The sequence below is a fragment of the Myxocyprinus asiaticus genome, chromosome 34 (genome assembly GCF_019703515.2).
Source record: "Myxocyprinus asiaticus isolate MX2 ecotype Aquarium Trade chromosome 34, UBuf_Myxa_2, whole genome shotgun sequence".
Classification (NCBI taxonomy): domain Eukaryota; kingdom Metazoa; phylum Chordata; class Actinopteri; order Cypriniformes; family Catostomidae; genus Myxocyprinus; species Myxocyprinus asiaticus.
Window position 1 is genome coordinate 9376748 of NC_059377.1, and position 15108 is coordinate 9391855.

At 36.6% G+C, this 15108-nt stretch overlaps 2 protein-coding genes across 6 annotated transcripts in view; one reads left to right on the forward strand and one right to left on the reverse strand.

Annotated features, from left to right (window-relative positions):
- LOC127424846 (septin-7) overlaps positions 1-15108 on the forward strand; it is a 184737-nt gene that overhangs the window by 55705 nt on the left and 113924 nt on the right. The window lies entirely within an intron of this gene.
- The window catches only part of LOC127424854 (solute carrier family 66 member 2-like), a 64154-nt gene that overhangs the window by 13664 nt on the left and 35382 nt on the right, over positions 1-15108 (reverse strand). Inside the window, exon 6 of one of the 5 annotated variants that reach the window (XM_051670350.1) lies at positions 8827-9136. The exons of the other annotated variants lie outside the window; for them this stretch is intronic. Within the exon in view, the coding sequence (XP_051526310.1) occupies positions 8944-9136 (193 nt within the window). The 3' untranslated portion in view covers positions 8827-8943. Of the gene's footprint in view, positions 1-8826; positions 9137-15108 lie in introns of those variants that run through there. 5 annotated transcript variants of the gene reach the window in all.

Genomic DNA, 15108 nt, shown 5'->3' on the forward strand with positions numbered 1-15108 from the left:
TTGCAGACATGAACTCTTGACATTTTCTCAACCAACTTCTTGAGGTATCACCCTGGGATGCTTTTTAAACAGTATTGAAGGAGTTCCCATCTATGTTGGGCACTTATTGGCTGCTTTTCTTTATTATTTGTTCCAAGTCATCAATTTCAAAAAAATTTTTTTTTTAAATACAATTTTAGTTTTGTTATGAAATAAATTAATATGGTGGCACAATTATATTTTTATCTACAAAACTGATTTCAAACATTTAAGCATACGCCTTCAGATCAAAAGATTTTTAAGATCATGAGAAACATTTCGGTCAAGTGTTTCAAAACTTTTGACCGGTAGTGTAGGTCGCACAAACTTGTTTTGCCAGTAAATTTACATCTGCATACCAGATCAAAATCAGTGCCTTACCATGAGCATTTAAGTCTGGCAAAATATGCAATATTATTGGTAATTGCACTTATTTTTGTAATATCAATATCACTTTTATTATTAGTTTCTGCCTTTACATTTTTTATTTTATAGGCCGGAGACCCTCACCCCGCATCAGTGCTACCAAATGAGGTGCTGGTGCCACCAACTGTAGGACTTGATGGCACTGGTGCCACCGCTCTAAAAAGTTAGTCTGGAGCCCTGTATGCAAAGTGTTTTTGTGCTTGTTAGAGTACTGAATCATTAGTTTAGCTACATGTTAATGTTATGATCGGCTACAAGCATTAGTAGAGTTTCTCGTGAGGTTCATCCTTAAAAAAAAAGAAAAAGAGAAAATTCTAACCACTCCAAATACAGCAAAATAGAAATCTGTAGTTTTTGGAATACTTAATTCTGGTTGTCCAAATCACAGCATTCTGTGGTCTAATAATTTTGTATACAGCGAAACTGTATAACGTTGTACTAGGCAACTGATTTCCTATATAGATGTGCTACTTTCATGTCTCTCATATTATTCCACAAGTGTCCTTCTGAAATAATACATTTACATTTTACATTTAGTCATTAAGCAGATGCTTTTATCCAAAGCGACTTACAAATGAGGAACAAAACAAGCAATTTGTCATACAAAAGTCAACAATATCTTCAGTAACGCACTGCCAAGTTCTCACAGTGGATGTAGTAGTAAAGATGCTAGCGCAAAAGAAAGAGACAAAGATTTTTTTGTTGTTTTTAAAACGTATGAGCATTTAGTGTTGATTGGTTAAGTCCTCGTGGAACAGATATGTTTTCAGCTGATTCGTGAATGCTGAGATGGTATCCACCACATAGGACCAGAGAGAGTGAATGATCGTGAAATAGACTTTGTGCCTCTTTGCGATGGAACCACCAAGGGCTGCTCGTTCACTGACCGCAGAGAGTGAGTTGGGATATAGACCTGGAGGAGTGAATTGAAGTAAGAGGGAGCTGTTCCATTAGCTGTCCTAAAGGCCAGAGTCAAAGCAATGAATTTGCTGCCAACAGCTACTGGCAGCTAGTGGAGTGAAATCAAGATTGGGGTAATGTGAGCCCTCTTTGGCTAATTGAAGACCAGATATGCTGCAGTGTTCGGGATCATCTGCAGTGGCTTAATCGTGCTAGCTGGGAGACCGGCCAACAGGGCACTACATTAGTCCAGCATTGAGAAGTCCAGAGCTTGGATGAGGAGCTGTGAAGCATATTCAGACAGGCAAGGTCTGATTTTTCCAATGACTGGGTCATTGAGCTGAGACGGTGGGGTCATCAGGCTGGAACGACAGGTAGAGCTATCATCTGTTTAAATTAAATATTTCATGTCTGTTTAATTATGCATTTTAAAAGTAACCGTGTGATAAACGTGATAATGTACAGTCAGTGGGTCATTATCACAAGATAAACACTGACAGGGTGATAAAAACCCTGATTAGAACTGAAGGGTATTGTATCACCCTAAAAGGGTTTATTTTATGATAATGATATTATCTGATTGTACGTTATCCCTAGAGGTAATATCTTTTCATTCGATATACTCACACTATCAAACAGCAGATTTGTGGCCTATATCACAAAGCCAGTTGCTGCCGGCACACTGCACAAGTCTGTTTGTAGCTTTCTTGCCTGCTTAGCATTGCTTATTCTTATTATATGTTCATCATTTTCTCTTTTGCCATTTTACCACGTGCTTCGTTTTTTTCCGATTTTATTTTAACGTGCACAACTGTTTTCTCTCTTTTTTTCTTTCTTTTCTCCGCTTGTCTACACCTCGCATCTCGACTGCGTGGATTCATTTTCTCCACTGTGTTTAACACGGATTATTGCATTAATCTCAAACCTCTGCTGATCAGGAACCGCATCTAACCACATCGATCTCAAACCCTCACCACTCAAAAACAACCATAACAACAACAACAAACAATTGCGGTAAGTCATGGCATCCGCTCATGTTATTTCTTCCACATGTTTACTATAACTTCTTCCATCAGCAGTGAGGGATTTACATGTGATAAATGTAAGGAATTAGTCAGGCTGACGGAGAAGCTTAATGAATTAGAGACACGCATCCGAACGCTAGTAGAGGTCAGTGAGAAAGAGAAGCTGGTAGATACTGTTTAGATGCAAGTAGTACAGCGAGCAACACACACACTTTGGTTCCGGCTGTAGAGCCCCAGCAGCAGGGCGTTTGGGTGACATCTTTGCGGCATACCAAAGTATGGTAGTATGGTATGGTAGTTCGCTCAAAGTGACACCACTCTCCCGTTCCTGTTAGGGTTTCCAATCAATTCTCCCCACTCATTGATGGTACTACTGAGAATCATTTTGAAAGAGCCTTGGTCATAGGTGATCTATTGTAAGGAACGTGGAACTAGAGAATCTAGCCACTATTGTTAAATGCATTTCCGGGGCTCAAGCGTCTGACATCAGATCAAATTTACAAGTGCTGGCTAATGCTAAATGTAGATTTTCTAAAATTGTTATTCATGTTGGCACTAACGATGTCCGGCTTCGCCAGTCGGAAATCAGTAAATATAATGTTAAAGAAGTGTGTGATCTTGCAAAAACTATGTCAGACACTGTAATATACTCGGGCCCCCTCCCTGCTCATCGTGGTGATGAGGTTTATAGTAGATTAGTGTCACTGAATGGCTGGATGTCTGAGTGGTGTCTGGAGAATAGCACTGACAACTGGAAGAGTTTTTAGGGTAAACCTGACCTGCTAAAGAGAGACAGACTCCATCCTTCCAGGGAGGTGCCCCTCTACTCTCTAGTAATTTGGCTCATAGTCTTAACAGTGATAGTATTTGACTAACTGAGGCCCAGGTCAGGAAGCAGACAAACTGATTAATCCAAACATCTGCTAGCTGCCTTGAGACATCACACAGGTCACATAAACTACAACATATAAAGACTGTATCACCTAGATATCATATAGAGACTGTGTCTGTTCCTTGAACTACCAAACACAAACCCCTCACTAAATCATTTAGAAAAAAATTGATTAAGATCAAACTTGAAAAAAACAACAACAACAACAAAGAAAATACATTATTATAAACATCATATAAAGGTAGGGCTACTAAACATTAGATCTCTTTCAACCAAAGCACTAATTGTAAATGAAATTATTACAGATCATAGTTCGGATGCGCTCTGCTTGACTGAAACCTGGCTTAAACCGGATGAATATATTAGTTTAAATGAATCTACTCCTCCAGGTTATTGTTATAAACATGAGCCTCATCTGAAGGGTCGAGGAGGTGTTTCTACAATTTACAGTGAAGTTTTTGGTGTTACTCAGAAGACAGGATATAAGTTTAAGTCTTTTTAACTAATAATGCTTAATGTGACACTGTCAGATATAAATAAAAAATTTCTGTCGTCTTTTGCCCTTACTACAGTATATAGATCACCCGGGCCGTACTCAGATTTCCTTGGTGAATTTGCTAATTTTCTATCAGATCTTGTAGTTAGAGCTTTAATTGTTGGTGACTTCAACATTAACATAGATACCGAAAATGACACATTGGGATTAGCATTTATTGATATTCTCAACTCTCTTGGAGTCAGACAAAATGTGATAGGACCAACTCATCACCATAATCATACGCTAGATTTAATTCTGTCAAATGGAGTGGATGTTGATACTATAGAAATTCTACCGCAGAGCGATGACATCTCAGATCATTACCTCTTCTCTTGTTTGCTGCGATCAGCTAATGTCACTCAATCTACACCATGCTATCATTCAGGTAGAACTATTCTTTCGACCACTAAAGATAGCTTCACTAATAATCTTCCAGAATCGTCTCACATACTCAGTAAGCCAAGAAGTCTAGAAGAACTTGATGTAATAACAGAAAATATAAATAGTTTCTCTAGCACTCTTGATAGTGTCGCCCCCCTTCAATTAAAGAAAATTAAAGAAAAAAGCCTTGCACCGTGGTACAATGATCACACTCATGCTCTCAAGAGAGCAGCTCTTAAAATGGAGTGCAAGTGGAAGAATACAAAATTAGAGGTATTTCACAGTGCATGGAAGGATAGTATCTGTAGCTACAGACAGGCACTAAAAGCTGCCAGGTCAGCATATTTCAGCAAACTCATAGAAAATAACCACAACAATCCTAAGTGTTTATTCAGTACTGTGGCTAAATTGGTTAGGAATAAAGCATCGACTGAACCAGATATTCCATCGCAGCATTATAGTAATGGCTTCATGAATTTTTTTTACTGATAAAATAGAAATCATCAGAAATAAAATTGGAATTATGCAATCATCTGTCACTGCACCTCAGAAAACAGTCTCATAAATTTCCTCACAAGCAACTTCAATCCTTCGCTGTCATAGGTCATGAAGAGCTAACAAAACTTAATCAAAAGCCACAACATGAATGTTAGATCCAATACCAACTAAGCTCTTAAAAGAGGTATTCCCTGTAATCTCAGAACCTCTTCTTAATATTATTAACTCCTTGCTATCCTTAGGACATATCCCAAGAAACTTTAAAATGGCAGTTATCAAACCGCTTATTAAGAAGCCACAGCTTGATCCTGGAGAATTGGAGAATTATAGACTTAAAATCTCCCATTTATGTTGAAAATACTAGAAAAGGAAGTGTCACTACAACAATATTCATTTAACAGAGAAATGGTATATATGAACAATTTCAGTCAGGTTCAGAGACTGCACTTAACAGAGTTACAAATTACTTGCTCTTATCATCTGATCGTGGCTGCACTTCTCTTCTAATGCTTTTAGATCTTAGTGCTTCCTTCGACACAATAGATCCCGACATTCTCTTAAATAGGCTGGAGAATTATGTTGGCATTAGTGGACTAGCATTAGCATGGTTTAGGTCCTATTTATCAGACCGCTACCATGTATACGGTATGTAAACGAGGAATTGTCAAATCAAACAAAAGTATGGTGTGCCACAGGTATCAGTTTTAGGGCCTCTGCTTTTCTCCTTATATATGCTTCCCTTGAGAAATATTATCAGGAATCATGGAATAAGTTTCCACTCTTATGCCGACGATACCCAACATTATATTTCTTCTAAACCCAACGAAATTTCACAATTCTTCAAATTAGCAGAGTGTGTCAATGAAATCAAAGACTGGATGGCCAGGAATTTCCATCTCAATTCCGACAAAACAGAGGTACTAATTATTGGACCAAAAACCTAAAAAAAAATAAGCAGCTAAAATATAATTTGGCATCGTTGTAACACGTTAAACTTTCGGGTATGGGAGGAGGAGATGGGGAGCAGTGGCACACTTCAGGTAGGCTTTTTATTTTCTGCCATCAGTCTCTTTGAGTGCAGCCTTCTCAGGGCTTTTCTTATGTCAGTCAGTTCAATGTAACAAAACTCTCAGTTAACAAAACTTCTCAAACTCTTCAGCTTCCTAGTAAAATACACAATAAGGCATGCCAGTCACTGCACTCTCGTGCCGTTCTCTCTCAGCTCTCTGGCGTGTTTTAGCTGCTTTTAATGTCTCTCCCCGCTATCACTGTAACAAGTAACAGCTGTTAGAAATTATGCCAACCATCTTGACGAGCCACACTACTCCCTCTCTCCCACAAACAGAAACATGACCATGCCCCCATCCCCACAGTCATCTTCTACAGTGAAGAACTTAGGTTTTATATTTGATACAATCTGTCCTTTGAAAATCAAAATTCCAGTGTTTGTAGAACAGCATTCTTCCACCTCAGAAATATTGCTAAGTTACAACACATGCTCTCTGTTGCTGATGCTGAAAAACAAATTAATGCGTTCATGACCTCAAGACTAGATTATTGTAATGCATTACTGGGAGGTCGTTCTGCAAGTTCAATAAATAAACTTCAATTGGTTAAAATGCAGCTGCCAGAGTGCTGACTAGAATCGAGAAATATGATGATATTAGCCCCATTCTATCGTCGTTACGTTGGCTAACTGTTAAATTTCGTATTAATTTTAACATTTTGTTAAGTACATACAAAGCTTTGAATGGTCTAGCTCCACAATACTTAAGTGACCTTCTGTCATGCTATATTCAATCACGTTCATTACAATCACAAAATTCTGGCCTGTTAATAGTTCCTAGAATATCAAAATCCACAAAAAGAGGTAGATGCTTTACCTATTTGGCTCCTAAACTATGGAATAGTCTCCCTAACACTGTTCGGGATGCAGACACACTCACTCAGTTTAAATCTAGACTAAAGACTCATCTATTTAGCCAGGTATACACCTAATTTACCCATCAACTCACAATTAGGCTGCCGGAACCAGAAACATTTCTCAGAAACATTTCCCATAATCTATAACTCTGCAACAAACTGAATGGCATCTACATTAATATTATTCTATTTGTTTCCCTGTCTCAATCCCGGGATTCATATCCCGAGGTTACCAGAGCCGGCCAGATCCAGCTCCGTTCCTGCTTGGTGTCGGACTCCACTGCTATATGTGATGACGACAAACTACAGCCAGTGCTAGCCAAACATCACTTCAGTCTTTTATGATGGACTTCAGAGGATAAACTGATGCCAACTCCAACTGTAAGACATCGGATACTTCATATGCCACTGCCTGAAACTTGGATTTAGGATGGACCCCACCGAACCTCACTAAAATGACCTGCTGGTTGAACTGAGATGCACCTCACTGATCTCTGCCTGCATCACCTTTGTCTATTGATGGACTACACTCTTGAAATGGAATACATAGACTATCAATTGCCAACAAAAGCCTTCATCAGCCAACTAACAAAGGACAATGCATCTATGTGAACTTCTGCAGTTAATCCAGGATGGACTTCAAAGACATTAGTCATTAATCTTACAGTTCATACAAAATCTTTGTTAAAACACTGGACCTTAACACTTACTTAGTTTACAAATTTTAAACCATAACTTGCACTGTTATTTTTCTCCATTAACCAACATCTTATGGAGTTTTGAGTTCCTTGCCACAGTCGCCTTCGGCTTGCTCACTGGGGTTATAAATACAATTATCTTTTTTTTTTTATACACAATTTACAATCATATTAAATCAAATTACACAATGCTGACTCTTGCTGAAGTTTCATTGTCTGTTAAAGCATGATTTTCTGTAAAACTGCTTTGAAACAATGTGTGTTGTGAAAAGCACTATACAAATAAAAATGACTTGACAAAGCAGGATTAAGTGGCTAGTAGGGATATCATAAAATATTGATATATCGATTATAGATAAGCACGTTATTTTATTGATATATTTTTTAGGCATCAATATATTAAAATTAGCCGACATTTAAATTAGAAGCCTAATTTGTGTGCTTTCCAATTCACTCAGTTGGCATTGTTTAACAGTGTGGTGTAATAGCGTTGGGAGACCACAAGAAAGTGATATAACATTTACTGAAGCCGGTTGCGGAAAGGCATAGGTATCACACACAGAGGAAGATCTAATGCGACGCAGCAGATTGCAGTCCAAAGTTATGAATTGTTTTGCACTTCAAGAATGAAAAAAGTGACAATGATGAGTTTGCAGGTTAGTATATGAAACTGGTGTAACTGTGCAAACTAAACAATTAAAAATGGCTGTTTATTATGCAATTTCTCTGTATGTAGCCTTGATAGGTTCATTCAAGCTGACAAACCGACATACTTTTAACTGAAAATACATTGTGTAGGTTCTATGAAAGATACTTATACACAATATATCATCCAGTGATGGCTAGAGTAAATAATCTTTGTCCTTTGATAATGATTTGGGTTGAATTCAATGGAAAACTATGCGAGTTGCACGTCGAAGCACTGCAGAAATTTGACACTGAGCGTTGGCGGTGTTAAAGTACCTTTGTAGAAAATAATTGTTCCGAATTTTAGAATGCGCCATGTTGTCCGCCAAACGAGTCTGGTGCGCGACCCACTTTAGTCTACTATGCCGCTCACACGTTACCAAAGTTGTGTTGAGAAATAGCTTTGAAAAGACAAAGACTATATTGCAACGAGCAGCCTAATTTCTATCTGAAAAAAATCCAGATATAGTATATCGATAATCATCGGGAAAATCTTCAGATTATCTATGAAAAATGCATCGACCCCAAGCCTAGTGGCTAGCTAGTTAAGTTCAAACTTAGTTTAAGCAAACTCTGAAGAAACAATTTTAGATATCTACAAAGTCTCATGATGATTATTTATTCACCAGATACAGATTTTTGGCAGTCTTGCAATTTAGCTAAAGACACTTTAATTAATCTAATAAATCTATGAAATAGCTAGTAAGTAGCTAGTAAACCTCTATGTATTACAATAATTTCAATCTGACTTGAGTACAAATTAACCTTCTACTGCACACAAATAAAAGCAAAAAAACAAACAAAGTTTATGTTATATGCTTTATTGTCAAAGGTCCGGGATAGTGAGAAATCAAAAGCAGTAGCAGAGTGTACCAAAGAAGGCAATCAGAGGTGCTGTCTGAGCATCTATGACTGCTGGTGGGGTGTACATGCCATTGACAACTAACATCCTCTCAGCTAGAGAAACAGGGTGCTTGGCATGAAGTAGTCAACATCAACACACTGCTGTGAAATACTGCCGTCCTGCTCAGCTTCACTTGACAGGAGCACAAAGGGTAACTTCCTTTTGAGGGAGCACTCGATCTGCCCAGCAACTGTCTCATGGCTCAAATCTGCAGGAATGCAACTTAATGAATGGTTTGTTTGCAGCCTGTGGATACAAAACAGCACACTGCTCAGTAAACACATATATAAAGTGAGAGTTGGGTGCAATTGCAGAGCGTTCATGAGATAATTCAGACGGCTAAATAAGGCACTGATGGTTCTCTAACTCTGACTAACAGCACTCAGGCATTGAACCTTATAAGGCGAGCTGTGGGGGTCACTGGTTTCCCTCCCAATGTGATTCATTAGCATTCTACTGATGGACAATGAAGTAGAGTCGCTCGTGGCCAGAGGGTCTTTATCAAAGCAACAGTTACCAAGCAAACAACTCACTTTAACTACCAGCCACTGCATAACTTGCATAAAAAATTATAAATGCATGAATGAACAAACAGATTCCTGGGAAAAACATGACAAGTTATTTAATATGATGTGGATGAACAAAATGTTTTGATGGGTGTAGAAAGAAAAACATTTTTTTTTATCTTTTAATACAAGGCCGTCTTATGGAGAAAAATCATCTCTTGTTGCAGTGGAGCTGTGTAGATTTTAATCAGATAAGGCAGACTGTTTACTATGCCATGCAGGTTATGTAAAATGAGTCTAGGACCAATCTGGCATTCAGGGAAAGTGAGCATACAGCAACAAGTGAAAAGCATTGAATCTATATAACAATATAGATATATATGGGAGAACAGGGCTAGTTGTCAGACTTTTTACTCAAGTGAATATTTCTCAGGGTAGTTTTAATCTTATTTTAAGTCAGTTTATTTACATTTATGAACAATACCCTTGCCACTGAGAACAAAGTTTAAATTTTCGATTAATATCTACCTTCATGATATAGTTGACCCTTCCTTGAATGTATGCCAATGGGGTTACAAAAATCAGAAAATACAATTAGAGAAATACAGAGATATTGAAATTTTAGTTAAAATAACATTAACATAATAAATAAATAAATAAATAAATAATAATAAAAACAAAAAAGAAAATTGCGATTTTTTTACTTTATCTCCAGGCTTAAAATATCAGATTTGAAATACCAGATTTTCAATGTGGTCTCAGACTTATGGACTTCACTGTATATACACTACTGGCCACTTTATCTACTTATTCATTGGATTATCTGATCAACCAATCGTGTGGCATACAATCATGCAGGTAAGGGTCAGGAGCTTCAGTTAATCTTCACATCAACCATAAGAATGGGGAAAAAATGTGATCTCAGTGATTTAGACTGTGGCATGATTGTTGGTGCCAGATGGGCTGGTTTGAGTATTTCTGTAACTGCTGATCTTCTGGGATTTTCACACACATCAGTCTCTAGAATTTACTCAGAATGGAGCCAAAAACAAAAAACATCCAATGTGTGGCAGTTCTATGTGTGTTTTGTTTTTTTATATATATATATATTTTTCTACCTCCCTCAGTTTCACCTCTTTCACATTCCCAATCTAAAACACCCCCACAGCTAAACCAATGCACACACTCAATCACAAACCAGTGAGACTAAATGCAAAATATATTTAGCTTATTATTATCTTAATTAATGCCTTGGGTTTTAATAAATCATAACATATTCTTATGACATATCTAATATTGGAATTTATATTTTTTTAATAGTTCTTTTTATTGTTCAATTCGGTAGAATGGCCCATATACAAACATTATGGTTTGCATACACACAGATACATGCATATATAAGCAATACAGGTTCTATCAGCAGATTTGCACAGATGTGTAAACACACACACACACACACACACAGTGGTACAGGAGGCAGCAGCCATTATCTTGTCAAGTTACCCCAGTGCCAGTGGTTGCTTCCTGCCTGTGCCATCAAATTATAGTAAGGGTGAACTGACACACACACACACACACACACACACACACACACACACACACACACACACACACACACACACACACACACACACGTGCGGCTATCCTTATGAGGACTTTCCATAGACATAATGATTTTTATACTGTATGAACTATAGCTTCTATCCCCTAAACCTAACCCTCCACAAAATCTTTCTGTATTTTTACATTTTCAGAAAAACATAATTTAGTATGTTTTTTAAAGCAATTTGAATTATGGGGACTATAATTATTATTGAATAATGTCCTCATAAACCACATTTATAGCATAATACTCTTGTAATTGCCAGTTTGTAACCTAAAAAAATGTCCTTGTAAACCACTTAAACCTGCCCACACACACACACACACACACACACACACACACCACTCACAAACAAACACACAGGAAAACAGAGAACAGGATGACACCTCACACTGTGCAATGCTACCAAACACACTAACTCACACTGACAAGATGTGTCTTTACAGCACACACACTGTGGCTCTAGCAATTAAATAGACACTATGAAAAATTACCTAATTACTAATTTGTGGTTCCACCATAAGCCTCGTGAAGGCAAAATTAAGAGTCCACTAAACCAATTAAGTTAACATTAGAGAGCGATAATTAGACCAATATTTTTAACTGATATTTACAATTTCCCCTTAAAGGGATAGTTCACCCAAAAATAGAAATTCTCTCATCATTTACTCACCCTCATGTCATCCCAGATGTGTATGACTTTCTTTCTTCTGCAGAACACAAATTTAGATTTAGATTTTTAGAAGAATATTTCAGCTCTGTAGGTCCATACAGTGCAAGTGAATGGTGCCAGACCTTTGAGACCCCAAAAAAGCACATAAATGCAGCATAAAAGTAATCCATTAGACTCCAGTGGTTTAATCTATATCTTCAGAAGTGATATGATAGGTGTGGGTGAGGAACAGATCAATATTTAAGTCCTTTTTTTTTTTTTTTTTTTAACCATAAATCTCCACTTTCGCTTTATACTACTTTTGTTTTTGGCGATTCGCATTATTTGTGTATATCGCCACCTACTGGTCAAGGAGGAGAATTTATAGTAAAAAAGGACTTAAATATTGATCTGTTTCTGACCCACACCTATCATATCACTTCAGAAGATATAGATTAAACCACTCGAGTCATATGGATTACTTTTATGCTGCATTTATTGTGGTTGAACTATCCCTTTAATTGGTTAGACATATCCAAAACAAAGCTAAACTCCCATAGTGGAAGGTAAAGTCTTATACAGCAAAAGACAATTTTAAGTTACATTTATATGAAGAGCCTTGAACATGTGTATATTGTCAGTAAAACAGGTTAAATGAATTACTTGCTGCCTATGTGCAATATGAGTCTCACAAAGCAGGCTTTTCGCCTTTGGTTAGTGATGAATGATTTGTATTATTGTAGCAGAACAATAATTAAAAATCAGTTCTGCATATTGGTTATCAGACATATAAAAATAATCAGTTTCAGTATAAATCATAAAGTTTAAATGATGAATGATTTAATTATTGTGTTTAAAAGCAGAAAAAAAGACATGAAAAAATCAGTTCTGCATATCGGTTATCGAACATATAAAAATAATCAGTACCAATTAAAATATATTGATTGGTTAACAAGTGATGAAAGATTTAGTTATGTACCTAAAAGCCAAAATTAAATAATCAAAAATCAGTTTTGCACATCGGTTATTGAACAAATGAGAATAATCCGTTTTAATCATAACAACATTGGTCGGTTAATTAGTGTCATATTATTTAGTTATTATCGTGTCTAAAAGCAGATATGAAAAAATAATTTAAAATCTGTTGTTTTGCATATCGGTTATCAGACATATAAAAATTATTGTTATAATTTCAAATCATAAAAAAAACAATATTTATTTATTATCGTGTCTAAAACCAGAAATAAAACAATTAAAAATTGGTTCTGCATATTGGTTACCGGATATAAACTAATAATCAGTATCAATAATAAAAAACAGTATCGGTCAGTTAACTAGTGATGAATGATATTGTTATCAAAGTGTCTAAAAGCAGAAATAAAAACAAATACAAATCGGTTCAGCCTCTCAGGACAAAAATAATCCGTATCAATCATAAAATTACAATATCAGTTGGTGACCATACAGTAAATCTAATGAATTTATATCTGATCCCTGTAGCTTAGCAACAGTGTTTCATAAACCAGTTGAGCAGGAAGTCTGACAAGCAAACATCAAGGAGTGACTGGCTTTATACTGCCATATATCACTTCCTATGTTAATCAGTAAAGGCACTAGACCACAGGAGAGTTCCTTCATCTCTCATTTTATTTTTTATTTTTATTTTTTTTGCTAATGTGTGTCTTGCAGAATTTCTGAAAGTTACAATAAGTTTTCATAGTACAATCTTATTTCAAATGATCAAGGTAAATGTGATTTCGTATCATTTGACCTTTAAAAACATGTTCCACCCTAAGTGGAACTTTCTATGGTTTCCCAACATCGCAATTACCATTACTGAAAAGGGTAAGTCTCAACCCAAACTAATGCACACCTTTCAGATGTACGTTGCTTCTCCACACATTCCTCTGAATCAGACGTTTTAAACCAAACCTGAGGTAAAAGGCCTGAAACCGCAATGACATACAAAGATGTCAGAGCATCTCCAAAGAGCCAAAAGGAATGCTTCATTAACATGTCAGTGTCTTTCATAAGGACAGTTCTGCTTCATCACTCCCCTTCATAACTAGTCAAAATACTCTCAAACCAGATGCACATTACCCATAATGTACCAGCTTCCTATCCCTTTATCTGTTCCCAGGCAGAGTTAATACACACAATGAAGCCTGTAAACGTTTTAGCATCTTAGACAGGGAGTTTCTTTGCTCATGGAGGCCACATGCTGGTGGTGTTATGGTTGATAACTTCTGCATCAATAATAACCTGCAGTAAATGAAAGCAACGCATGAATAATTGGTGGAATACGCATGCTTTTCATTGAGCTCATTTCTCAATGCCAGTCTGGGATGGATTCATTTTCAAGCATGCATCAAGAAACATGTTAAAATTAAAAACATTTACATGCTTAAATATACATTATGCTAAAAGCTGTTTGGTAGAGGAAAATTCTCCCAAACTGACACAAAGCTTTCTGAACACATTGAGCACCCATATATGAATAGAGCTCATTACATTGTGGATCATTTCCACCATCAGTTTAACAAAATCCATATACATTTCTATATGTCACCACATGGAGAACCAATTTCTAACCATGGGCGAAATCCAGTGGAAAGTGATCATCCCTATGCCCTACTCACTATGAAAGACAGAGCTCTTTATGTGGGCACTCTGAAGGGAGCATGACATTACAGTTTAAAATGTTGCCTTCACTTGTAAAAGGGCCCTTTGTGAAAAAATTAACTTTCTTACTTTTGTTTGGAACGAACCTTCGAGTGGCGTCCCCTTCCCAAAGTGACCTTCAAGGGCGCAAAAATGCAGTTTAAAAAAATGCCCCATGACTTTACTGAACATGAATGAGTCAAGAGCTCATCATTAACAATAAAGCAAAAATCTGTATTTTTTTTTTCATGTAATTTTTATTATTGTTAACATTTTAAAAACATATATTTTTAAATTGTAAAAGAAATTTATAAAAGCATAAAAGTAAGACTTTTTTGCCAATTCAAAGACAAAGTAAAGAGATGATTAAAAATGATGAGAGAAGAGTGTGGAATGTGGGCCGTACTCAAAACTGCTTTACCCACATGAGCACTAAGGCTTAATGTGTCTGGAGCATCTAGGCTTACTGCTAGGCCACAGCTCCAACCAGTAATAACATATTATGCCTACAAGATTTTATTCTGCCAGGTTTGTGCCTATGCACATGCATACACAAAAAGTACCAAAACTATGATTTTATTTCAACATGTACCATGGCAATACCATGGTATATGGACATGTATTCTTTGAAGTATCTTGGTGTACCATGTGAATACCACAGCATATGAATATGGCAATCATTCAGTGCTGTATATCTCAAAATAAAATGGTATTACCAAAGACTATTTAGCAGAGACCGGCCACATCTATTAAAATGAATGGGAGAAATTGGAACGCCTAACGTTCATTTAAAAGA